General features: G+C 36.5%; 1 protein-coding gene across 3 annotated transcripts in view; it reads right to left on the bottom strand.

Annotated features, from left to right (window-relative positions):
• LOC149819311 (protein ILITYHIA-like) overlaps positions 1–25,896 on the bottom strand; it is a 139,057-nt gene that overhangs the window by 29,274 nt on the left and 83,887 nt on the right. For all 3 annotated transcript variants that reach the window (XM_089985129.1, XM_089985130.1, XM_089985131.1), the window contains 15 exons: positions 10,434–10,606; positions 9,576–9,653; positions 9,329–9,476; positions 7,854–7,976; positions 7,696–7,752; positions 7,504–7,614; positions 7,198–7,389; positions 6,938–7,111; positions 5,450–5,560; positions 5,299–5,368; positions 5,148–5,226; positions 4,945–5,047; positions 4,679–4,849; positions 4,403–4,525; positions 4,208–4,321 (listed from right to left, as the gene is read on the bottom strand). In XM_089985129.1, the coding sequence (XP_089841255.1) occupies positions 4,208–4,321; positions 4,403–4,525; positions 4,679–4,849; positions 4,945–5,047; positions 5,148–5,226; positions 5,299–5,368; positions 5,450–5,560; positions 6,938–7,111; positions 7,198–7,389; positions 7,504–7,614; positions 7,696–7,752; positions 7,854–7,976; positions 9,329–9,476; positions 9,576–9,653; positions 10,434–10,606 (1,827 nt within the window). The remainder of the gene's footprint in view (positions 1–4,207; positions 4,322–4,402; positions 4,526–4,678; positions 4,850–4,944; positions 5,048–5,147; positions 5,227–5,298; positions 5,369–5,449; positions 5,561–6,937; positions 7,112–7,197; positions 7,390–7,503; positions 7,615–7,695; positions 7,753–7,853; positions 7,977–9,328; positions 9,477–9,575; positions 9,654–10,433; positions 10,607–25,896) is intronic.

Below are 25,896 nucleotides of genomic sequence, written 5' to 3'. Positions count from 1 at the left end.
TGAACAACCTAGATAAAAAAACAAGGCCCTACCGCCTAGACCCATAAGCCTAGGTGGTGGCCCTACGCTTAGCCAGCCTAGGCGAAGCCTAGGTGCAACTTTTGAAAACTAAGGTCCCAACTAGTGGAGGGCCTACAACCGTTTTTCAAAGGTTCATCTTCTTCCGTCACAGGTGTCGCAGTCTTCTAATATTCTCTTCCAATAAAAATTCCTTGGCTCTTGGATTCTGGTGCTTCCTTCCATATGACCCCTCATAATTATTTACTTTTCGAATGTAGAAGTAATTCAAGTATATCTAATGTTTCACTGTCGATGAATCCTCTCCTGCATAAAAGGGATTGGTGATTTTAAAAAATCTTAAAATTTTTCTATACCGAAAATTAGATTTGTTTCAAAATTTAATCTAAATATTTTTTTTCGTTTTTCAAATAGCCAAACATTGTTGTAGAATCTTCATTTTATCATACCAATGTTTGGTGCAGGATCTCCAGTCTGCCATGCATATTGGGTAAAACCATAGAGAGGGAGATCTCTACTGCATGGATCAATTTATGATTCCTAAAAATACATTTGTTACAATGTATAAAATTTGGATATTGTTTTGTAGCATCAAAGGCTAGGTCATCCTAGCATATCCAAATTATTCAATTTACCTCATTTGAGAAATTTTTGTAATGAAAATTTTGAATGCACTGATTGTATTCTTGAAAAAATGGTCATTCACTTTCAAGAGAGAACATTTTTTCTACTAAACCACTTAAATTAATACAATCGGATGTACGGAGTCCAACACTAATTGTATCTACGAGTGGTTAGGTTTATTATGTAATCTTTGTTGATGATTATTCTTGATGCACATGGATTTATTTTCTTGGGCACAAAATTGAAGTATTCAAAAATTTTAAATCCTTTCACAACTTAGTAAATTATTTATTTAAATCCCCAATATAACCATTTTTCGCTCTGATTCAAGGGAAGAGTTTATGTCAAATGATTTCAAAAAGTATTTAGAATTAAATGGAAACATACACCAAAGATCTTAGGCTTATACCTCTCAACAAAATGGCTTGGCTTAGAGAAAACATAGGCATATCATAGAAACTATTAAAACCCTTCTCATTAAAAGAAAATGTCCCAAAGGAATTTTGGGCCGAAGCCGCACTTACCGTTGTTTATCTCATAAATAGGATTTTTTCTGTCAAGCTTTAAAACATTACACCTCTTGAAAAACTTTATAAAAATTTTCCTGATTATTCTAGATTAAGATCTTTTGGATGCAAATGCTTGTTCTTAGCAACAAAAAATAATAAATTATTTCCTAGATAAATTTCATCTGTTTTTCTCAGATACGAAAAAACCCAAAAAGGATTTAGATGTTATGATCTTCACCATGATAAACTTTATATCTCTAGAAACGTGACCTTTTTTAGAAAAAAAAGTTTTTTTTTTAATTAAAATGTGTCTAAGAAAAACTAACAATTACTCTTTCTTGTTTGAATTGCTTCCTAAAGATAAGATTCTTTAAGTATTGATCATTTGAATGAACATTAACTAAATACTCCTGGTGATGTGAACCATGATGTAGATAGAAGTAATCATGTCATTCTTCAATATAGCAGAAGGGGTAATGATAATCAGCCCAATGCCTTAGACAAATATTCTAGCCTTGAGTCATAGGAATCTAGTAACCTTAGGAGATTCACTAGAGAATCTAGACTCCCATATAGATTTGTATCCTATGAAACTTTTTCTCCTCAGTATAGAGAATACATAGCCAAAAAAAATTCTTATTTTGAACCCAATTATTATAAACAAGCCAAACCCCACCCAAAATGGATAGAATCCATGAACATAAAAGTTGATGCTTTAGAAAAATCTAACACATGACAAATAACAGCTTTATCTAAAGGAAAAAAGTTTAGAGGTAGTAGAAGAGTGTACAAGGTTAAAACCAAGAGTGATGGTTCTCTTGAACGATATAAGGATAGATTAGTTGCCAAGGGTTATTCCCAAGAATATGGTATAGACTACGATGAAACATTTATAACGATAACTAGGATGACCCCTGTCAGAACCCTTATAGCTATAACTAATATTAGGAATTGACACATCTATTAGATGAATGTCAAAAATGCATTTTTAAATAGAAAATTAAAATAAATATATATGGATCCTACATCAGGATATGAAATTCCAACATGAAAGGTTCATGATTCACATAAAGCCTGATATGATAAATTCAATTTCATTATGATTAAATTTGATTTTAAACTGATACTGCTATGTTTGTTAAGAAATATAATGCAAATGTCGTTATTCTTCTCTATGTTGACGACACTATTACCACTGGAGGGGGCAATCAGGGAATTAATTATATTAAAAATATTTTAAAATAAAGTTTTGAAATGATCAATCTAGGTTTTCTTAGGTACTTTATATGGATTAAGGTTGCATACTCTGTCCGTGGTTATTTATTATTTCAATCCAAGTTTGATACTGACATTATTGATAGGTTTGGAATTATAGATGAAAAAGGGTGGACACCCCTGAAATGAAGATATATGATGCCAGGGGAGAGGATCCTAATGATAGATGCTCAACTATGGGTTTTTTTGTGTTTGTAGGTGACTCGTTAGTGTCTTGAAAATAATAGCAACAAAAAGTATCTTTATCAACAACTAAATCTGAGTGCCATGGCCACTACAACATCTGAAATTGTGTGGTCGAGAAGATTGTTAAAAGACATGGGAGTGTATACGCAGTCACCCTCAAAGTTATGTTGTGATATTAAAAGTGCCATCTACATTGTTGACGGACCAAACATATCAAGATGGATTGCCATTATGTCTGTGAAAAGTATCTTAAGACCATTATCCTACCATATGCTGCATCAGAATTTCAACTTGCTGACTTCTTCACAAAGGCACTTCCTTCTCCATGTTTTCATTTCTTAGTTGACAAACTTTCAGTGATTAAACTATAAGTTTGAAAGGGAGTGTTAGAACGTATATATAGGTGTGTGTGTGTGTATATATATATATACACCTATATAATATGACTGTATATATACATATAAATATGTATATATATTTCTTGTACTTGTAATAGGTAATACCCATTAGGGGTAATTTTGTCATTTCACATTATGTAATAGGTAGTGCCCATTAGGGGCACTTTTGAATGTTTATTATGTCAACAATATATTCAACTGACCAACAAGAACGCTTAATATGAAAGTTGGATAAAGATAAGCAAAACGGATTGACAAAAATGAAATAGGCAGAGAAGAGAAGTATCCAATTTAGCACAGTTAGCTGCAACAGTAACCCAATGCAAGCATGTCAAGGATATACAACCATCACCATCTTACAATGAGTAGAAGTAATAATGATTGGATTTAACAAAATAATGACCTGGGATACTTAGGGATACATGCAACTGCAAGTTTTACTAAGTTCCAGCAACTAGACTGAAACCTACGCAGGCAACATCAAGCTACCATCCCAAGTTGGGTTGATGATACTTCAGATTTTCAGTAGACAAAATTACAAGTCAAATTTAATGAAGATGTTTAATACCACTGCATATAAATGTGGTTCGTTGAACAAGCATCACTGCAAGAAAATTGTGTAGGCTAAGCTTCAATACAAGGCTTCACAAAGAAACCTTCTAAATGTTGTAAAATTAAGTGCAATGTTGCATGTCCGCCCATGTGTTATCTGATCATACCCTTCATATTTGGTTTTCTGACCCCTAAATGCATATGCAAAGACAATATCAAGCAAGAATATAAGCAACTTTAATTAACATTAGACTCACGATCAAGAAATTTATTAGAACTAGTAAATACCTCTAAGTGACATATGATTAAAGACAAGTGTCTAGTATGGAGACAAATCTTGAAATTATTAAACTTAGAAACATAGAAAGAAGCAAAGATAAAACTTGATGTAGTAATCAGAAACCCATTAGTATCATAACCCTTAACACTCATGTGTGCATACACACATGCACATGTATGCATGTATAGCTGAAAAATCATTTAATCAACCAACTTGGGTAGATAAAAAGGGTTTATAAGAATTCATCCAGCATAGATTGAAAGCATACAAACACATACCAAAAAAAGAAAAAAAAAGATATGCAGAACAAGCATGGAACCACTAACATTACAGCACTTTCAGAATGTTGACATGCATAAACATACTTGTCTCCGACTTGGGTTTGTATCCTTCAATCCTTGAGAAAGAATTGGTATAATCAGTGGCAGGACACGTTCTCCAAGCTTCCGAACAAGCTCTCCAAGAGATCTTCCCGCAACCTAAAAATATGCCAAGCATAAGGTATGGAAAGTGTTGCAAATCAAAGCATCAAATCTTCATCCTCCCATGCAAAGACCAACCTGGCGTCTTTCAGATGACGAGGAGGCCAGTGATGATATAAGTGTATTCATTAAAACTGGCATTATTTCCTTCAGTGTCTTAGGAGTATTTGCTACAATTGTCTTCCATACATGTAACGCAGCCTATACAAGAAGCAAGTGTGATTATTAAGTCAAGAAAATATCACAAGTATGTTGCTAATGTTTGAGAAACCAAGGCTGCACAAAAGTACACACAGATGGGTGTACCAAGCAGCAATAAATTTCATGGTAGTGTCTAAAAGGCAAGTTGGCAACCTGACGAACTGAAAGGCTGACATCTGTTCTGACCATATAAACAGCAGCCAGAACTTCATTGCGCTTATCTCTTCCTAAAATATCAATGATTGCACGGCCGTGTGCCTCAGTACTTGAACCTTCATCATCACTTCCATCCTCAAGAGTTGCTTTGCCGGATGTTCCTGCAACCTGCATAACAGCATAAAGTGCCTCAGACAATGAAACAGGAACTGGTACCAGGATTTATTCTTACAAATCTAAGACGCATGTAATATAAGATCAACCTTGAAAAGAAGATCACCAAGAAGCTCAACAGAACTCTGCCGGATTCGCCAATTGTCACTGAAAATACCATCTTCAACAGCGGGAAGCAAAAGGGGCAATGACCTGATTAGGCATTGACAGAGCCATCAGTCAGGAAGAAGATAAAATGCTTAACAAGATATAGATCATTGCATTGTTCTAAAAGTCAAATATGATTACAGACGTTGTTGCATAATGTTCAACCAGCACATGCCCTGCACTGAGGGCCGCATCACGCACAGATTCATTCTCATCGGCAAGGCCTGCATTAAGAGAGAAAACTTAGCATAAAGCTTTCTGCTAGGTGAGGTAAAGACTAAGATAAGCCAACTTACCATCCAAAATAGCAGGCAGCACTTGTTGTAGGTAATTTTGAAAGATGTCACCTAAAGACCTTGGTAGATACTGTACCAATGGAAAACTTGATATGATAAGCAGCGTTCATTTGGTGCTCATATTTTTTATTATCTGTTATTTTAATATTACCTTGAACAGTGTAAGGTACCCATCTCGTACAGATGCCTTTAGATGAGAACAGTTACGAATGATGTCTGGAAGAATTTGCTCAAAATATTCCTTACCTAGTGCTGCCAAAACCTGCAATGTAAAAGAATACAACCAGAATAATCCAAGTTACATAGTAGGCAATGCTGAATTTCTCACAATAAATACAACCAAATGCCATTAATGCTAATGCAGACAGAAATTATATTGTCATATTATTTATATGGTGTTATGCGAGAATTTCCTTTTTTGATCTTTCAGTTCGGTTTTTCCTTTTAAAAATTGCCAAATGGTTTCTTGATGTTGTGCAAAAAAGAAATTAATTCAAGTTCTATTGAGCATGCCTCTCCAAGACTAGAATACTATCACCTGAATGACACATACATAAGCCCGAATAAAACAAGTTTCTTCAGACAACTAGAAAATAACCAAGATGAGCTCCAGAAAAATGATAATTAAAGAAACTTATTCGTGGGCTAATGACTTGAGTGAATTTGCCAAAAAAGTAGATAAGAAGATTCTCTTTGGCATTCTACAATCTACCCAATAGGATGTTTTCTCAAAGCCACGATAGACTGAACACTGTGCTCTAACCTATTCTAAAGATATGACAAAAGAAAAAATGGTTTTGCAGGAAATTGTCCATTCCATCTTACAGGGGCTCGTAGAAAATTTTCCATTCCATCTTGTAGGCATTCTTGGTTGACAATGGACTCAAGAGGAACCCACTTTCGCAACTGTTAAAACTAGCAGCAATAAAGGCAATGGGCTAGGTTCAAGCAAGGTTTGCCAATTCATATCAAGACACTTTGGCATTTAGTAGTTAGGATAATTAAGGTCCCACAATTCAAACTTGCAAGAGTCGGAAATATGCAGATAGATTAATATATCAATCTGGGGAAAAAGAAAAAAGTAATAATAAACCATGATAAAATATGAAACATTTCAGTTGTTGAAGTCTACAACAAAATCGCCTTGTTTTCAAATTTCTAGGCCAAATTGTAGCTCCAGCAATGTGGGGCACTAACCATTCAACTATATAATTATCAGCCATTCATTGGAAAAGGTAACCACTTATGGAGGTTCTACTGCTTTCCAGAAAAACAATGATCAATAATGATCATCGACATGAGTATGACATTTACAAGCTCCATAAATGTCAGTTAAGATGACAAAAAACTGCCACTGGACCACTTAAGAATGAGTAAGAAATTAAAATGAAAACCACAAATTACAAGCTAAATATTCCCAGCAATATGATAAAGAATACTCAAAAATATCGTTTTCCTGTTTTCTTTCTACTGGCATACAACCAAGCAAACGTAAATGCTTGAAAGAATTAACATGACATTATGACAGCATTGGTAGACAAGAAAGACTGGCCTACAATAAGATTGAGAAATTCAAATCAAATTTAGCTTGATACCTAAATCCCTATGCACATTGTGCAGTAAATTGTTAGTTGCAAACCTCACTCAATCCTTGGGCAGCTCCAGAACGCTCCACGTTACTGTTATCTGACTTGAGAGTATCCAGCAACCAGGGTACCAGGTCTGGGAAATGTTCCTGACCCATGCCCTTTATAAGTGATCCAAGAGCTCTAGCGGCAACAGAACGAACTTCTGGGATAGGATCAACAAGAACCTGCTTGAACAAAGAAACTGTACATCTAAGCAATAAAGTATTCATAGTTTACAAAATGTAGAACTTAAAAAATGGTATGACATTACCTTTTTTACTTCAGGAAGGAGCAGACCTATGTAAGGAATCATGTCCTTAGGCTCTGTCACTAATGAGCACATATTCCCAACAATCTGTGCTGCTTTTTTCTTGGTATCTGCACTCCGTTCCCTTAGACCACGATGCACTATAGGTACCAATAGTGCAAGCGACGGTGCATCTATCGAGTTGACAAAAGTAGTCTACAGTGAATGCACCAGAAATGAACAAGTCAAATATGGAAACAAGAAATTAAGGACTAAAAACATAAAAATGCTGAGAAAACAACAAATAAAAAACAGTTATCATTTTCCGACCTGAAGAAGGACATCAAGCGAGTGCTTTGTGTATTCATTAGGATCTGTAAGACCCAACAAAAGGGTAGGAACTAGAGATGATATCTCAGGATTCCTGATCACACCTCCGACCTAAATGGAGCAGATACATCAATTATGAGCAGAGGATGGAATGTAAGTAATGCACAATATTAAGATAAATTATGGAATCACCAGTTCCAAGGCCATCTGCCCAGCTAATTGAACTTTGGGATGTGTGTCTGTCAATACCTATAAAACATATTTAATCAATTTTTGGAACACACCGTGAATGATAAAGGAGAAACTGCCAAAAAACTTTACTGAAAATCTGAGATTATAAAAGTGACAACCTCAGTAAGTTTGGGTACAATTTTCGGGAGGCACTGAGACAGTTGCTGAGGTGCACAATAAGCCATTGCTCCAAGAAGCTGAACGCTACTTTGTTTGGTTCGCCATGCTTTGTCCTCCAGACCCTGAGAAAATTGCAAACAGAAACCCGTTGTACAAGGAAACAGCACTTTCAACCACTAACAGACAAATAATGTAGTATTGCACCATATATTAATATTAACTTGTCCATGACCAATTTAAACAGGAAGACCATGGTTAACATTAAATAGTAGCTCAAGACAAAATATGTGCCACATATAACATCAGCACAGACCAAATAAAAGTAAGTTTCATCAGCACATCAGTCTCTGACAACATTGCTCAAGGAGGTGTGAAATCAATCATAGTATCACTAGAATGCCGGGATAAGATCTCATATTCTTTCAATATGATACTATAGACAATTTTGTGACACTGAACTTTTGAGAGAAAGTGTCGACATACTTGTGATTCGTAATTCTGTAAGACCATGTTGATTATTGAGATAGTTGCTTCTGTTCACACATCACGTGTGCTTCACTAAATTATTCATATGGATATCACACATGTGGTCATCTTTATGGCAGGAGCTCATGGTCAAACCCTTTGAGCTCTGTGCTTGGGTTTGAGCCAAGTCCAACCCCAGCCGAACACAGCAGCCTATACCAGGGTTACCGGAAGCGCCTACCTAAAAGGGGAAGCGCGCTTCCCCGAAGTGCGCTTCGGAAGCGCGAAACGTCGCGCTTCCGAAGCGTGGGGGGAAGCGTCCCCCTTTTTTGGGAAGTGCGCTTCCCTTTAATGGGGGACGCGTTTCCCTTTAATGGGGGACGCGCTTCCCTTTAATGGGAAGCGCATTTCCCATCACGCTTCCCCCTCGCTTCCCCCACGCTTCCCCCTCGCTTCCCCTGTTTTTTTCAATTTTTTTGTATTTTTATTTATTTTATTTTTTTTTTCGCTTCCCCTCGCTTCCAAGACGCTTCCTAGGTCGCTTCCGAGACACTTCCCAAATCGGTCCTAAGTGGTCCCACGCTTCCCCGCTTCCTAAAATTTTGAAAGTGCCTCGCTTCCCGTATCGCTTCCCGCTCCCGCTTCCTCAACTGGCAACCATGGCCTATACACTACCTGTGTCAACACAGGTACTTGGAGGCATGGGATGCCGATGTACCCATGTTACTTAGGTGGTAAGATAAGCACTGCCAGCAAATCACAATGACCAAACCCTTAAAAAACTCAAAATCTCATAATACAAGATGACCCTTCAGCTTGTGAAATGTGGGTATAATGATCCTAAAATTGCAGAACAATATGTATTGTAAAAACATTGCAATCTTTATAGTGGTTCATAAGTCACCAATGATTGGGTCTTACCAAATCAAGAGGAAGAAAAGACATTATATCTAATCCCAGAGAGCATGGTCAACTAGCCTTAAGCTTGTGTATTCATGAAAAGAAGTACCTTAAGAAGGGAGGGCAGAACAAGCTTCACACCATGCCCACTAAGTTGGGACATCATTGCACGGGCAGCACATTCAGCAGCCTCACGAATGGCAGAAACTTGATCAGAGAAAGAAACCAGGAGCAAGGGCAAAATCTGGATTACATAGCTGAAATAGAAACAAAAGTTACAGAATGCTAAGCATCGATAGATACTCAATAACTAAACAATAATGTCATCGCTATTGTATAAAGTTTTTGTGGCATACGGCTCAAACAGTCGACCAAGCCTCTCACAGAGACATTCGAACCCAAGTAAAGCCCCCTCACGTGATTTTGCTGAATTCCTGTACAATCAGCATGCATAAGAATGGTAACAATATTGAATTCCCAAACATTTACATCTTACAAATTTAACCACTTAGGATACAATTTAATATAATAAACATCAATAATAATAAAGTACACCATCCACAAAAGGAGCTCAATAAGGGAAAAAATCAGAAGCATAGATGAAGAATGAAAAACTCAGATGAATTCCTTTTAGAAATTGCTCTCAATATTAATATAACCAAACAGATAAGCATGTGAAGGGAAAGGTGATATATAATGCTGTTGAAGACTAATATGATACATGATTTAGAAAGGATAAGAATTCATGAAGCATATGCCATCATATTGTCCCACAAGATCAATCTTATTTTCCCAGAAACAAAAAAAGGAAGAGAAAAGAAGCATAGGATTCTGAACATTCTTTGATCAAGATGCCTCATTGCAATCATGAGACAAAAAAATGAATAATTTACAAAATTAAATCCAGGGTAACAGACCTGATGCATGACACTTTCAGCAAAACCGAGCATCAGAAAGAAATGAGCCCTATAATTATCAATTATACACAAAATAGTCTTGCAAAATGAATGAAACAAGGAAGACAACATGATATATCATGTTATGCAAGACAAATCACAAACTTTATTCCAGTAATAATAAAAGAAACAAGTAAACAAAAGCTTTGAAACACAGTGGAAAATCCATGCCCACTACAAGTCCAAAAAAAGTGATAAAAGAGCTCAGAACATAAAGAATGATCATGAATATAATCATATCACAAATACATTAAGTACCTGTCTTCCATACCCTCCCTAAGAACTGAGACAATTCCAAATTTCTTCAAGCTTGGAATACCCAAGCCCTTAACAACCCCTGCAAGTCCAAATGCTGATCCACGACGATCCCCATATCTATCACTATGCATTAATTTGTCCAACAGTCTAGAAACAAGTGTATGGGCATCTTCCTATCAAAGAAAGTATGCAGGAAAGACAAATCAATCATTGGGCAAACAATATATGTGAACAATAATTAACAATTCCAAGAGAATGATAAAATGAAAGCATGTGCAGAATAGAAGATCATAGAAATATTATAGTAGAAATTTTTAATTTTTGAAGAAAAGTGAAAAGCATTTTTGTAGCACATCAAAACAAATTCCATCAAACAAGTTCACATCGCCACTGTCCAAAAACAATGACAGCATGAAATATTGTGTCTCAACATAAGAACCCAAAGTGAAAGTTATATATGATTAGAAAAAGAAAAGGTATGACATCCATAGGTTTTATACAATCAAATGCATCAACCACAATTACTGGCGAGAAAATAGTATGATATGATTCTGCACACATGCATGTGTGCACAACTGCACCTGCAAGCCTGCACAAACTCATAATTATGAGCATAGCTCGTTCATGACCTAGTTCTAAGTTCTATGATGAGAGACTATCTATCATGTTTATTCCATAATTTAAAAACTCGCCAGGTTAACCCAGTGACTCGGTTGACTTGGCCCGGATCTCCCCAGTCACTGGGTCAAAAAATGTGTTGAACTCGGTTTTTACAAAACTCGGTCGAGTCATGGGCTGAATCAGCCGAGTCATGGGAAAATCATATATATATATATAATATGAAATATAATATACATATTATGTATATTATATATAAAAATATGGTTATACATGTATTAATAAAATTATATATTAAATATTATATATAATTTAATGGGAAAATTCAGATCTGATCTCTCTTTGAATCTAACAGTCTCTAATCGCTAGTTTGTCGAAGGTTGATCAGCTTCAAAAAAAAAAAAAAGGGGCGACCAGCAAACCTCTTTGGCAGTAGACTGGGCATTTCATGAACACCCGAATATCCTTGTTCAATTCTTTTTCCTTCATGGATTCTCATTCTTCTCAATCGAGTCTTTCTTCAAGTTTCCTCAATCAACTTGTTTCCAAAAAGTTAATCACCTCAAACTTCTTGATTTGGAAGAGACAAATCATTCCTTTTATAAGGAGCCAAGGTCTCTTAGGTCACTTGAATGAAACCACCCCAGTCACACTAGATATTGTTGCGAGAGAAGAGAAAGATGATAAAGGGGTAAGTTCAATTGTGTATGTCAAAAATGCAGAATATCTCAACTAGGAAAGAGAAGACCAATCAATAGTTGCATACATTACATCTACCTTGTTGAAAGAGGTTCTTGTTGTAATTCCTGACAATTGTACATCCTTACAACTTTAGGAGAGATTGGTTCAGACGTATTCACAAGTTTCACAGGCGATGATGGTTTTTCTCAAGAGGGAATTTCAGCTGCTGAGAAAAGACTCCATAACCATCATAGAATATCTAAACAAGATTAAGACTATCACAGACCAACTTGCAGTTATAGGATGTGCAGTGAGTAACAGTGATATGGTGCAACAAACTCTGAGTGGATTAGGATACGACTATAACATGATCGTCACTTCACTGTTGTGCTTACCTGCCCTTCCTACTTTTGATCAGTTGCGGGCTAAATTAATTCAGTACGAAATGACTCTGAAGGAACCCACGCTCATGCAAATTCTCAAGAAGTTTTTGCCACAGGAGTGACTTATGGTCGAGGATGAGGGCTGAAATGAAATGGGGATCTTCGAAACACGAGCTTAGATTCACAAGGGCAAGTGTCAAGAATGACACTAAAGCATAACCCTTAAAAATGGTATAACTGGAAACAAAATAAAAATAAAAATGTATTCTTTATTGATATGAAAAACCAATTGCTTAAGAAGCATTGGAATGAAATACAAGGGGCTGCACCCCTTTATATACACAGCTGAAAGAGGACTCAATAGAGTTGTTGGACACAGTCCAACAACTCTATTAAGAGTTGTTGGAATATGTCAGTCCAACAACTCTACTGCTAGTCAAGTCTGGACAGGACTTGACTAGCAACAGTCATTCTAGTTCAAACTGAACTAGATGACATAAAGACAAAAAATAAAAATAAAGGAAAAAAATTACAAAAAAAAAGAAATGAAAAATGTATTTATATATATATATAATAATATAATATTATTATATATATGTACAGTTTTACATTTTAACACTCCCCCTCAAACTTAGGGTACAATGAGCGAAAGTTTGTCTAAGAGAAAGTGAAATCGGGGAGCAGCGAGAGGCTTTGTAAAGAAGTCTGCTAACTGATATTCTGAAGTGACATATGGCAGATCAATTATCCCGTGTAGATATTCCTCTCTGACGTAGTGACAATCCATTTCGATGTGTTTGGTGCGTTCGTTGAATGTTTTGTTACTGGCAATGTAGATCGCACTTTTGTTATCACAACACATTTGTGAAGCCTTTGTTGCTTCAGCTCCCATGTCAACAAGCAATCGTCGGAGCCAAACTACTTCCATGATCGTGGTTGCCATTGCTTTGTATTTAGCTTCGGTGGATGAGAGAGATACCTTCTGCCGCTTTTTACACCTTTACGAGATCAATGATTCCCCTAAAAAGACACAAAAGCTAGTGGTTCAGTGTTTGTTATTGGGATCACCTCCCTAATCAGCATCAGTATATGCAATTAAATCAAGAAAAGATGAGGAAGATAAGAAAAGTCCTCGTGAAAGAGAGGACTTGATGTATCTGATAATACGCATGATTACTCCCATATAAACAGAAGTAGGAGCATGTTGAAATTGACTTGCTGTGTAAACAACAAGTGCTATATCTGGTCTGGTAATGGATAGATAGGAAAGTGCCCTGACAAGTTATCTGTAAGGAGTAGGGTCTGCAAGAAGTTTTTCATCATCAATCTTCATTTTAACATTAACAACTTCTAGAGTGTCAACTTTCTTATCATCAGTAATACCAGACCTGAAAACAATATCAAAAGCAAATTTAGTCTGAGATAATAAATATCCTCTAAGAGAATAAGCAACTTCAATGCCTAAAAAATATCTCAACAAGCCCAAATCAGTCATTTCAAAATGAAATTTAAGAAGTGTTTTGATTGTTTCAACTCTCTATTTATCGCTTCCGGTGAGGATCATATCATCCACATAGAGAAGAAGCACAATGATCTCTGTATCAGAATTCTTAATAAACAAAGCAGTGTCAGTTATACAGAATTGAAAACCAATATCAATCATAACACGACTAAACCTATCATACCAAACTTTTAGTGTTTGTTTAAGTCCATAAAGAGCTTTTTCTAAGCGAAGGACTTTACCCTTAGGAATACTTAGACCAGGAAGGGGTTCCATGTATACTTCTTCAACTAGCTTTCCATTTAAAAAAGCATTTTTGACATCCATTTGAAAAATAGACTATTTTTTGATAGAAGCTAAGGCAATTAAGGTTCGAACAATTGTCATACGAGCCACCGGAGCAAAGGTTTCTTCATAATCAATCTCATATTCTTGGGCATAACCTTTGGCTACAAAACAGGCTTTATATCTTTCAAGAGTATCATCACTCTTGGTTTTTATTTTATAAACCCATCGACATCCTATAGTTTTCTTCCCTGGAGAAAGATCTTAAATATTCCATGTAGAAGCCTTTTCAAGTGCACCTAATTCAGCTTTCATGGCTTCTATCCATTTGATATCAATTTTTTGCTTGAAAATATGTGGATGGTTCTTCATATGAGTGAATTAATGCAATAACTACCCTATATGTGGGTGAGAAAAACTCGTATGATACAAACTTTTCTGGAGGCCTCGAGACTCGGGATGATTGTCTAGTTGAAATGTTAGAATATTTTTTAAGTGCACATGGAGGATTAGACTCTTGTCGCCTGGAATATTGAATACTAGTATCTCCATGAACTTCTTCATTTTCAACATTAAGATCAATAATTCTTTGATCATCATCAAAGTTACAGTCAAGGTCATATTCATCAGGTGTTGATGTTAGATCTAGCAAAAAGGAGTACTCAGTGACATCTTTTAATTTTCTAAAATCAAAGAAGCTCTCCTTTTCAAGAAAGGAAACATTTCTAGACATATAGAGTTTATTATTTTTAAGTCAAAACAGCTATAACCTTTCTGGTTTTCAGCATATCCTAAAAAGGCACAGAGAATCCCACGAGAGGAAAGTTTATCATTTTTGTCAGTAAATATGAAACATTTGCACCCAAATATTCTTAGTCTAGAGTAGTCTGGAGAAATGTTCATAAGTTTTTCAATGGGAGTGATATTTTATAACGAAGAAGATGGCATCCTATTAATGAGATAGGTGGCAGTTAAGGCAACTTCTGCCCAAAAGTCTTTCGGGACTTGATTTGTTATTAATAAAGTCCTAGTGGTTTCCATAATATGGTGATGTTTTCGTTCTGCCAGTCCATTTTGTTGAGGTGTATAAGGACAAGATCTTTGATGTGTGATGTCATGCAATTTAAGATAATTTTGAAAATCTGTGGATAAAAACTCTCCCCCTGAATCTATGCGAAAAATAGTAATATCATTTTGAAACTTGTTTTTAACCATATTATGAAAAGTTTGAAAGTATGAAAATACTTCAAACTTATGTTTGAGAAAGTACATCCACGTATGTCAGGAGAAATCATCGACAAAAATAACATAGTAAACAAATCCTCCTTTAGAAATTACTGGTGCAGGACCCCAAACATCCGAGTGTATTAATTCAAGTGGTTTTGAAGAGAAAAAGGTTATGTTCTGAAATGGTAATCTTTTCATTTTGCCGAGAATACAATCTTTACAATCAAATGATTCAGAGTTACAAAATTTCCCTAGATTTGGAAAATGTTGGATTTTGGCTATATGTGAGTGACCAAGTCTCTTATGCCACAGTTCCAACTCTATTTTTTGAATATTATTACAAAAAGCTTTCTTCGGCATTTCCAAAAAATTCATGTAATAGAGTCCTCTTTCTCTATGGCCTTCCCCAATCAGCTTGTCTTACTGACGATCCTGTACCAAACAACCATGAGAATAAAAAGAAATATTACACCCATCATTAGAAATTTGAGATACAGATAAAAGATTTAAATTTAATTTAGGAACATGTCTAATTTTTTGAATAGAAAATTTCTTTGTTTTATAAATTTTTTTAAAATTTCCTATTCCTTCTATTTCAAGAGAAGTCCCATCAGGAGTAAAGAACTTTGACACACTTGTTTTATTTTTAACACATTTGAATAGACTTTGATTATTTGGGGTCATATGAAAAGATGCACCAGAGTCAAGGAGCCAAGAAATTTTACCTAGATCAAAAAAAGATGAGGCTGTTGCGCCGGTTGAAGCTTCAGATAAGGAAGAGGCACCTTTGATGAGAGGTTGAAGAATCTCCATTAGTTGGGCCAGAGAAACTAGTGCATCCTGATCTTTAGGCTCCGATCCAGCAATTGCAGCTCTTTTTTCTCTCAGCTCATTAAGTTTGAAACATTGTGGCCTGTAGTGTCCCGGTTCATGACAGTGATGGCAAATAACTTTCTTCTTATCATAGTCACCATTTTTGTCGATTAAAGTGAAGAGGACTATATGATCGAACATAATTCCCTGGTCTAGACACAGCTAAAACGGAATCATCTTCATATTTTAAAGAACCTTTCCCGAGACGATTTTCTTTCATTGTTAACTCTTTAATAGTCTCAACAATAGAAGGAATTTTTCCCCGGTGAAGTAGGGCCGATTTAGTGGTTTCAAAATCCAGCCTTAATCCAGTGATAAACTGGTAAAAATGTTCAGCATCGAGTTGTTTCTGACGAAGCTCGATGTCTTCGGCACAATACCACTTTGGTTTTAAAAGGAAAAGTTTTTTCCAAAGTTCGGACAACCCATTGTAATATTCACGAATAGTTTTGCCTTCTTGTGTCATCATTCAAGCTTTTTCTTGGAGGTTGCACACGTGTGCAATATCTTTAAAGGAATACATATTCTTAAGGTATTCTCATGCCTTATCGGCATGATCAAATTTGGCAAGACTTGAGCATTTTTTTAATGTCAACGCTATTGATAAGCCATGACATTATCTTCGCATGAGATATTCTCCATTCTTTTCATTTCTTCTTGTATGAGGCAATAGCCTTGATTTTCTCTTCTTCCGATAGAGGGATCTCTTTATCTCCCTCCTTTTTAGTAAGAGATAGCTTAGGTTCCGAATCGGAACCATTCACAATCCCCCATAGGCCTTTTCCCCATATATGGTGCTTCATGATTGAAGCCCATGTTACATAGTTCGTATCGTTTAGTTTCATAGGCATGATGGTGACTTTAACATTGTCATTCATCGATTACAAGGAGAGAAAGAATAGGGATAGAAGAGAAACAAGGAAATTGAAAAAGAAAGAAGAAAAAAACAATACAACAAGATGTGAAATCTTCTCAAATGAAGTGATAAAACACTTCTCTTCAAGTGGTGAACACTTTTGCAAATGAGCACGGAAACCAAGGCAGCTTTTCCTCAAGATTTAGTACTATGAAAAACCAATTGCTTAAGAAGCATTGGAATGAAATACAAGAGGGGCTGCACCCCTTTATATACATGACTCAATAGAGTTGTTGGACACCGTCCAACAACTCTACTCTATTTAGAGTTGTTGGAATGTGTCAGTCCAACAGCTCTATTGCTAGTCAAGTCTGGACAGGACTTGACTAGCAACAGTCATTCTAGTTCAAACTGAACTAGATGATATAAAGACAAAAAATAAAAATAAAGGAAAAAAATTACAGAAAAGAAAGAAATGAAAAATGTATATATATAATATTATTATATATATACAGTTTTATATTTTAACATGGGGCAAGGTGGACAAGGGCGAAATGGACACGAAGGACGTGGTTTGCTTCACACCCCAAATATGTTGACCCATGCTCAGGGACAAAGACCTATCCCCACTTGCTTTCTTTATAACAAAAGAGGGCATATCAAGGCGAATTGTTGGCACAATCTTGAAAATAAACGAAAGACTCCACAGACAGAACCAAAAAGAAAGTTCAGCAATATCAGAGACAGTAGAGAGATTAGAGATTTGTTGATATCCGCCTTGTCAGAATTGAATTTAAAGCAAAATGATCAAGGTGTTAAATTATGTAATCTAATATATATATATATAAGGTAATACACATACACCACGGTACATTCAAGAAAATGTACCGTGGTGTATGTTGTTTGATGATGATATTGTTTTGATTGATGAGTCTAGAGCTGGGGTTAATGCTAAGTTAGAATTATGGAGATAGACATTGGAAGCTAGAGGTTTTAAGTTGAGTAAGAGTAAGACTGAATATATGGAATGTCGGTTTAGTAAGCAACGAAGTAGTGATGGGAGTGTAGTGAAGCTTGGTGAGCAAGAAATACCGGTGAATGATTATTTCAAATATTTGGGATCCATCATTCAAAAGTATGGAGAAATTGATGGAGATGTAAATCATAGGATAAAGGTTGGGTGGATGAAATGAAAAAGTGCAACTGGAGTGTTGTGCGATCGTAGAATGCCATTGCGGTTGAAGGGAAAGTTTTATAGGACGACTATTAGGCTCGCTTTACTATATGGTAAGGAATGTTGGGCTGCCAAGAGACATCATATTTAAAAAATGAGTGTAGCTGAGATGCGTATGCTTAGATGGATGTGTGGAAATACAATAAAAGATAAGATTCAGAACGAGGAGATACGTAAGAAGGTAGGTGTTGCACCCATTGAAAATAAGATGAGAGAGAATCGTTTATGGTGGTTTGGACATATTCGGCGAAGGCCTAATGATGCTCCAGTTACAAGGATAGAGAAATGGCAAAATATATTAGTTAAAAGAGGTCGGGGTAGGCCTAAGAAGACTTGGATGGAGATGATAGGAAAGGATATGAATGCTTTGAACCTCACCGAGGACATGGCATTGGATAGAAATGATTGGAGGAAAAGGATTCATGTGGAAGACCCAAAATGAATTTCTTTTTTTGGTTTATATCGCTGACCCCAAATGTTTTGGGATGAAGGCATAGTTGTTGTTGTTGTTGTTTGTTGTTGTATATTAATATATATGTATATGTAACTACTTATTATATATATCAAATATATATATTTTCGCATTGTTTAGCCATAGGGGTAGTTTAGTCTTTTTACATATATTCTTTTTTTAATATGTTTTGTAATTATTGTTTTTCTTTTTCTTTTTAATTTATTCTTTTATTTCATTTTGTAAAAGGTAGGATGTACCTTGGAGGGGCCCACTGTCTAGTCGTTGGGCCCCCTTCCAACGGTCATATTTGTGACCGTTGGAGGGGCTCCAACGACTAGAAGTCGGTCCCCTCCACGGCCTCATCCTCCTCTATTTAAAGGGGCTCTCCACTTGTGTATTCTTAAGGCTTTGGGATTATTGCCCAAGCATATTTTCTTAATGCTTATGATTCTTGTGCATGCATTTGCGCATTTGTGAGTTTGTATTATGCTTTTGTGCACAAGTGTCTCAAGTGTTCTTGTTGTGCTTATGTGCACGTATTTATTTCCAAGAATATTGTAATCTTGATCCTCATATCTTGTTGGAGATACTTTTACGTGGTATTAGAGCCTCGTTGAAGAAAGAGGATCGTGAGCATCCTCATTTTCGAGTGCCTCGAAAATTATGCCTTCAAGATTTTGAAGATTGAAGTGAATCACCCTTCTCGGGCAATATTTTAGAAGCTTCTCTTGTCAAGAAAGACGTGAAAAACTTTTGAGGTACGCGATTTTCCTCATCTTCTATCCTCTCTAATGGGTGAAAAAGACTCCCACTTCTCCCTTGGTTTTAAACTTAGTAGTTCGAACTATCACTTTTGGGCCGGCAATATGGAAGCCCATATCAAAGGGAAGGGTCTTTGGGGGTACGTTCAAGGTTCAATACCGGAACCCGAACCCAAACTTACCATCATTAAAAAAGGGGATATTAAGATTCTTGAAGGGGAAGATAGACAAAAAACCCTAGAAGATTATTCAAAAAAGCATGATGAGTGGGAGATGAAGAACTTCAAGATCTTGTCTTGGATTTTTTCATTCGTAGAAACCAAGATCAACGCCAACATCATTAAGTTCAAAAAGGCCTTTGAAGCTTGGTTGTACCTTTAAAAAATGTATAGTTCAAGAGATTTATCACACAAGTATTACATCCAAAAGAGGGCATTGACCCTTCAACAAAACGATATGTCTATTCGGAAATATTTTGCCGAACTATCTTCTATTTGGGATGAGCTAGCTATGCTCGAACGAAAATGGATCGGAGAAGCAATCGAATTAAGACACAAACAACTAGAGGAAGATCGATTCTTCAATTTTCTAAATGGACTTAGACCCGAATTTGAACAAATTCGGTCTTCTCTTCTATCCGCCTTCACATCTCCCTCCATTAAAGATGTAATCACTAAGCTAAGTTGTGAGGAAACCCGTATGAGAATTAGTAAGAATAATCCTAGCATCCTTGCTACCTCTTCTTCTCAAGATGATTGTGAAGGGGTAAATATTGTGTCAAGACCCGAGAATAATATGAAGGCCTACAAACCTCCTCATTTCAAAAATCAAGGTCGAGGAAATGATCGATATGGCAAAAGAGACTATAGCAAATTAACTTGCCATTTTTTGTAAAGAACTCAGGCATATCAAACCTATTTGCCCCAAATAAAAAAAATACGTGTTGCGACTATGGCATCCCAACTAGAGAAACGGCCATCTTCATCAAATGGGCCTCTTTCTCTTCAACAAATTGTGGATGCTCTACAATCTCTTCTCAAGGGAGGCATTTCCGGAGCCGCTATATCATCATCTTCACCTCCCGGTAAGACATCTTGGCTCCTAGATTCCGGTGCATCTTTTCACATGACTCCAAGTGTTTGTTCTCTTTCCGATTTTTCTAAAAATTCTCTTTCAGCTTTTGTCTCAACGGCGGATGGAACACCTCTTGAAATTAAAGGAATAGGCAATTTTAAAAAACAAGATTTCTTTGTTCCAAAAATTCGTCTTATACCAAAACTAAACTTAAATTTACTTTCAGTCTCTCAACTCTCGGACTATGATTACGATATAAAATTCTCTTCTAATAAATGTTAGATACAGGATCGCTAGTTCCGGAAGTTGATTGAGGAAGGCTCTAGGAGAGGAGACCTCTACTATGTTGATTTTTTCCAAATTCTCAAGAACCAGTTTTGTAATGTTGCTCAAAACAAAGATATTCATATATGGCATAAGAGACTGGGGCATCCCAATATTGTTAAAATCTCTTATTTGCCATTTATTAAGCATCTTTGTAATGAGAATTTTGTATGTAATGAATATATTCTTGGGAAAATGAAAAGTTTACCGTTTACTCAAAAATCCATGTTTACAACAAAATCTTTTGAAATTGTTCACTCCAATGTATGGGATCCGGCTCCTGTGATATCTAAAGGAGGATTCTCATACTATGTTATTTTTGTGGACGGTTACACTAGATTTTGTTGGATATATTTTCTTAAACATAAACATGAAGTTTTTTCAATTTTTAAAACATTTCATATTGTTGAGACTAACTGTCCTATTGAGTTTTTAAGCTTAAGCTTTCTTAAAAAAGTAGGTTATTTGACATTTCATAACTAAGGAGGGACTTGTATGTAATTTCTTTTATTGGCTTCTCTCTATTTAACTTAGAGGAGATTAGCCCTAATTAAGATTAACAAGTTCTCTCTCTCTCTCTTCTGCCTCGGTTCTGGTGCATCTCATTCAAGATTTCACATGGTATCAAAGTTGTGGATCTCGGAAGCCTGAGAGCGTGATCGGTCGACAACAAATCGTAAACAGGTGTGGCTATTTTTTTTACCTAATTGCATAAATCTGATGTCTGACTAATGTTATGACACAGATCTGTAATCAGATAGCGTGACAACTTGATCGATTGCAGCCTAGTTGGGTGTTACGGCAGAGCTGGTGTGATTTCTGTGTCGTGGAAGCAGCATGTTAATAAGTTATTTTCTCTGTGTCGTGGAAGCAGCAGGCGTGATTTCTGTTTCGTGGAAGTAGTTTTTTTTTGTTGTCGTGGGATTTATGTGTCGAGTGCAGTTGCTAAAATCATACCATGAACAAGATGTTGTATTTGACGTTGTTCTGGCTTTCTCAGATCTGTTCTGGCTTTCTCAGATTAATGTTTCTAAGCTGATTTTCCCATTGTTTCTGATGTGGGTTGAATAGTCAGGTGTGGTCGTGGAATTGGCTTACACGTGATCGTGAAACACGTTGTTTTCTGTGTCAGCTATATCCTGTCGTGAATTTATTTCTGGTGTGGCAGCCTTGTGTGGTCGTGGGCTTGGCTGACGTGTGATCATAAAACATGTTGTTCAAGAGAGTGAATCTGAAAATTTTTTGCAGCTGCATTAACATCAAATATCTCTCATATCCTGTTAGTATTACTCAGTATGGGTGAAACTTCGAAATTTGATTCTAAAAATGAGGCTATTGGGGAGTGCAAGGCTTTTGCAAATCCCTTCTTGTATGGTTCTTCTGTGAGATTTAATGAAACTAACTATGCCAGGTGGTCCAGAACTTTTATGATGCCGGTATCTAGACATCGTAGAAAACATATTTTGTTGGAAACCGAACCGAATGAAAAGGTGGGAAAATACATTACTTGGGACGAAGATAATGACATCGCTATGTCATGGATCATGAATAGCGTTGAACCTCATATCGCAGATAGACTAATTTACTATAGTACAGCAAAACAGATGTGGGACAATCTTCGAGATACATACTCTCAAGAAACTAATGTGAGTCGTATCCTGCAAGTCGAACAGGAGATATATAATTTGCAGCAAGGAGATCAGACCTTGACTCAGTATTATGTCGTCGTCAAAGCAGCGTTTGAAAGACTCAATGCCCACAGGCCTTTGTGATGTTCGTAGCAAAAGGATCATCAAGAACAGACTATGGTAGCTCAGTTTCTCACAGGTTTATCTTCAGAATTCTCTGTTGCAAAAGTACAAATGCTGACTGGATCCGATGTACCTACTCTTGCTGATGCATATAATCGTCTGAGTAGACTTATGATTTCTCTTCCACAATCTCACCCTGGGTCTCAGTCATCTGCTCTAGTTGTCTCATCTGGTTATGGACGTGGAAACATTCAGAATATTAGAGGACGAGGTCATGGAAGAGGTATTGGAGGCAGAGGAAAACTTTAATGTACCTTCTGTGGAAAATCTGGACATTTAGAAGATCGCTGCTGGGATAAACATGGTCGTCCAATTCCTTCTTCGTCAAGGCATAATGTTCCAAAAGCTAATATTACTATACTAGAGGTAGAAAATGCAAATGGCAATACTTCTGGAAGTGATAATATCACCCTTAGTCGATCAGAATATGATGAGCTGATAGCTCTTCGTCCCTCAGGCTCCTCTTCTCCTGTAGCTGGTGTGGCCTACTCAACAGGGAATCATCTTCATCTGAATGATAGTAAGTGGATTATTGACTCTGGTGCATCCAGACATTTGTGGGGGAATTTGCTTTTCTTTTCAGATCTAAAGGATATTACTGTTCATCGAGGAGTCTCATTAGCAGATGGGAGTTTATCACCAGTTGTTGGTCAGGAAAATATTTCTATATCCTCCGCCTTGCAGTTGAAAATTGTTCTTCATGCTCCCTCATTTCCTCAAAGTTTACTCTTTGTTAGTTGTCTTACCAAAGAACTAAATTGTAGAGTGATATTTGACCCGATGGGTTGTCATTTTCAGGATTTGCTGATAGGGAAGAAGATTGGTGGAGGCCATGAAGAAAATGAAGTCTACTACCTACATAATCCAGTGGGTAATGTTTATGGTGCAGTAGAACACTCATACAGCCCTGTTCAGTGGCATCGTCGTCTTGGTCATCCTTCACTGTCAAAGCTTCATCATGTCTTCCCTCAAATTCCTTCTACTACATCATTTCAGTGTGAAGCATGTCAGATGGGCAAGCATCATCGTAGTTCGTGCCCTTCTAGTCAGAGTCAGTCAAGTCATAAGGTTTTTGTAATTCTTCATGCAGATGTATGGGGTCCTAGTAAGATTCCTACTAGGACTCAGAGTCGTTATTATCTGCTTTTGTTGATGATTTCTCGAAGTTGTCATGAGTGTTTTTAATAAAAGAAAGATCTGAAGTTCCAAGTATTATCAAATCCTTAATTCTTGAAATAAAAACTCAGTTTGAATCTACTGTCAAGATTATTCACACTGATAATGCTCTTGAGTTCAAAACAAAAGCCTTGCTGCAATTTTATCAAGACTATGGCATTCTACCCCAAACTACTTGTGCCTATTTCTCTCAACAAAATGGTGTGGCTGAACGAAAACACAGGCACCTTCTTGATGTTGCATGTACCCTTATGATTCAATCAAATGTTCCTGCATTATATTGGGGTGATGCAGTTATCACTGCTTGTTATTTGATCAACTGCATGCCTTCATCTTCCGTGGGAGATCAAATTCCACTACATATCCTAAATCCAAATGCCCTACTCTTCTCTTTCTTACCTAAAATATTTGGATGTGTTTGTTTTGTGCACAAACTTGGACCTGACAGTGATAAATTAGTTGCTCAAGCTACAAAATGCATATTTATAGGTTATCCCAAAAATCAAAAGGGATATCGATGTTATGATCCAATTTCTCGGCGAGAGTATGTCAGTGCGGATATATCTTTCTTGGAATCCATTCCATATTACTCTAGTATGGTACTCAGATGCAAGTTGATCCAGCTGAGTTTTTTCCACTTCATGTACCTCATTTTCCTTTGGAATTTGTGCCCCCATTACCGAACCAAACTTTATCTCCTTCATGGTTTCATAATCATCCATTCGTATATGTGCGTAGAGCTCCAACCCCTTCAATGCCTTCATCTTCTTCTTCTCCTGAGGTAAGTACTACTGACAACAATGATCTTCATGATGATGATAACAGGCCAATCGCTCTACGGAAAGAGACACAACAATGTACTTTATATCCCATATCTCATTTTGTGTCTGATGCCAGAATTGGAAATCAGATGAAAGTTTTTGTTTCAGCCTTATCTGCTGAAACTATTCATTTGAACTATCAACAGGCAGAGCTTGATAGTAGATGGAAGCAAGCAATGTAAGAGGAAATGGATGCTTTATTGTCTCAACATACATGGGATCTAGTTGATTGCCCAGTGGATGTTGACATTGTTGGATGCAAATGGGTATATACAATGAAATACAAATCAGATGGTTCTATTGAAAGGTATAAGGCCAGATTAGTAGCCAAAGGGTATACTCACACTTATGGTATTGATTTCTTTGAAACTTTTTCTCCAGTTGCACGGATGGGTACCATTCGTCTTGTTATCTCAGTAGTTGTTCACCATGGATGGAGTTTGTGTCAATTAGATGTGGAAAATGCATTTCTATATGGGGATCTGATTGAGACAGTATACGTACAACAACCTCCTGGATTCGAGGTTGAGGGGGAGTGTCAGAAGGTGTGTAGATTAAGAAAGGCGATATATGGTTTGAAACAAAGTCCGCGTGCATGGTTTCAAAAGTTGTTTGAAGTGATGTCAAGTTTTGGCTTTAATAGGTCGACGGTAGACCATACATTATTTATTAAGAAAACTAACTCAGGTATAGTTGTTATGGTCGTATATGTGGATGACATCATTCTTACAGGAGATGATATAAAAGATATTGAAGCTACAAAGGCTCATCTTCAAAAACATTTTGTTATAAAAGACCTTGGTTCACTTAGATATTTTCTGGAAATAGAAGTTGCCAGGAGTCGTGAAGGGATGGTTTTGTCTCAACGAAAGTATGTTCTTGACCTATTAAAAGAAACTGGAATGTTGGGAGCTAAACCAGCTAATATTCCTATGGACTATAAAGTTCAGTTGTTTGAAGAAGGGTCAAAACCTGTTGATAGCAAAAGTTATCGCTCACTGGTAGGGAAGCTACTATATGTAACTGTGACCAGACCTGATATTGCTCTAGCAGTAAGCAAAGTTAGTCAATTTATGGACAAACCAATTGAAGTACACTGGAATGCAGCAATAATGATTCTCAGATACTTAAAATCTTCTCCTGGAAAAGGGTTATTATTCAAGAAAGGTGGAACCCTGGAAATAGTGGCTTACTCTGATGCTGACTATGCAGGATCTGTAGTGGATAAAAAATCTACCATTGGATTCTCTATGTTTATGGGAGATAACCTATTTTCATGGAGAAGTAGAAAGCAAAAATGTGGTTGATAGGTCGAGTGCAGAATCAGAATATAGGGCTATGGCCCAAACAACTGTTGAATTAATGTGGGTTCTCATTGTACTAA

Source organism: Nuphar pumila, chromosome 13 (genome assembly GCF_984573655.1).
Source record: "Nuphar pumila chromosome 13, dmNupPumi1.hap1.1, whole genome shotgun sequence".
Classification (NCBI taxonomy): Eukaryota; Viridiplantae; Streptophyta; class Magnoliopsida; order Nymphaeales; family Nymphaeaceae; genus Nuphar; species Nuphar pumila.
The sequence above is the reverse complement of the archived record's forward strand: the minus strand, read 5'-3'. Positions and strand labels throughout refer to the sequence as shown.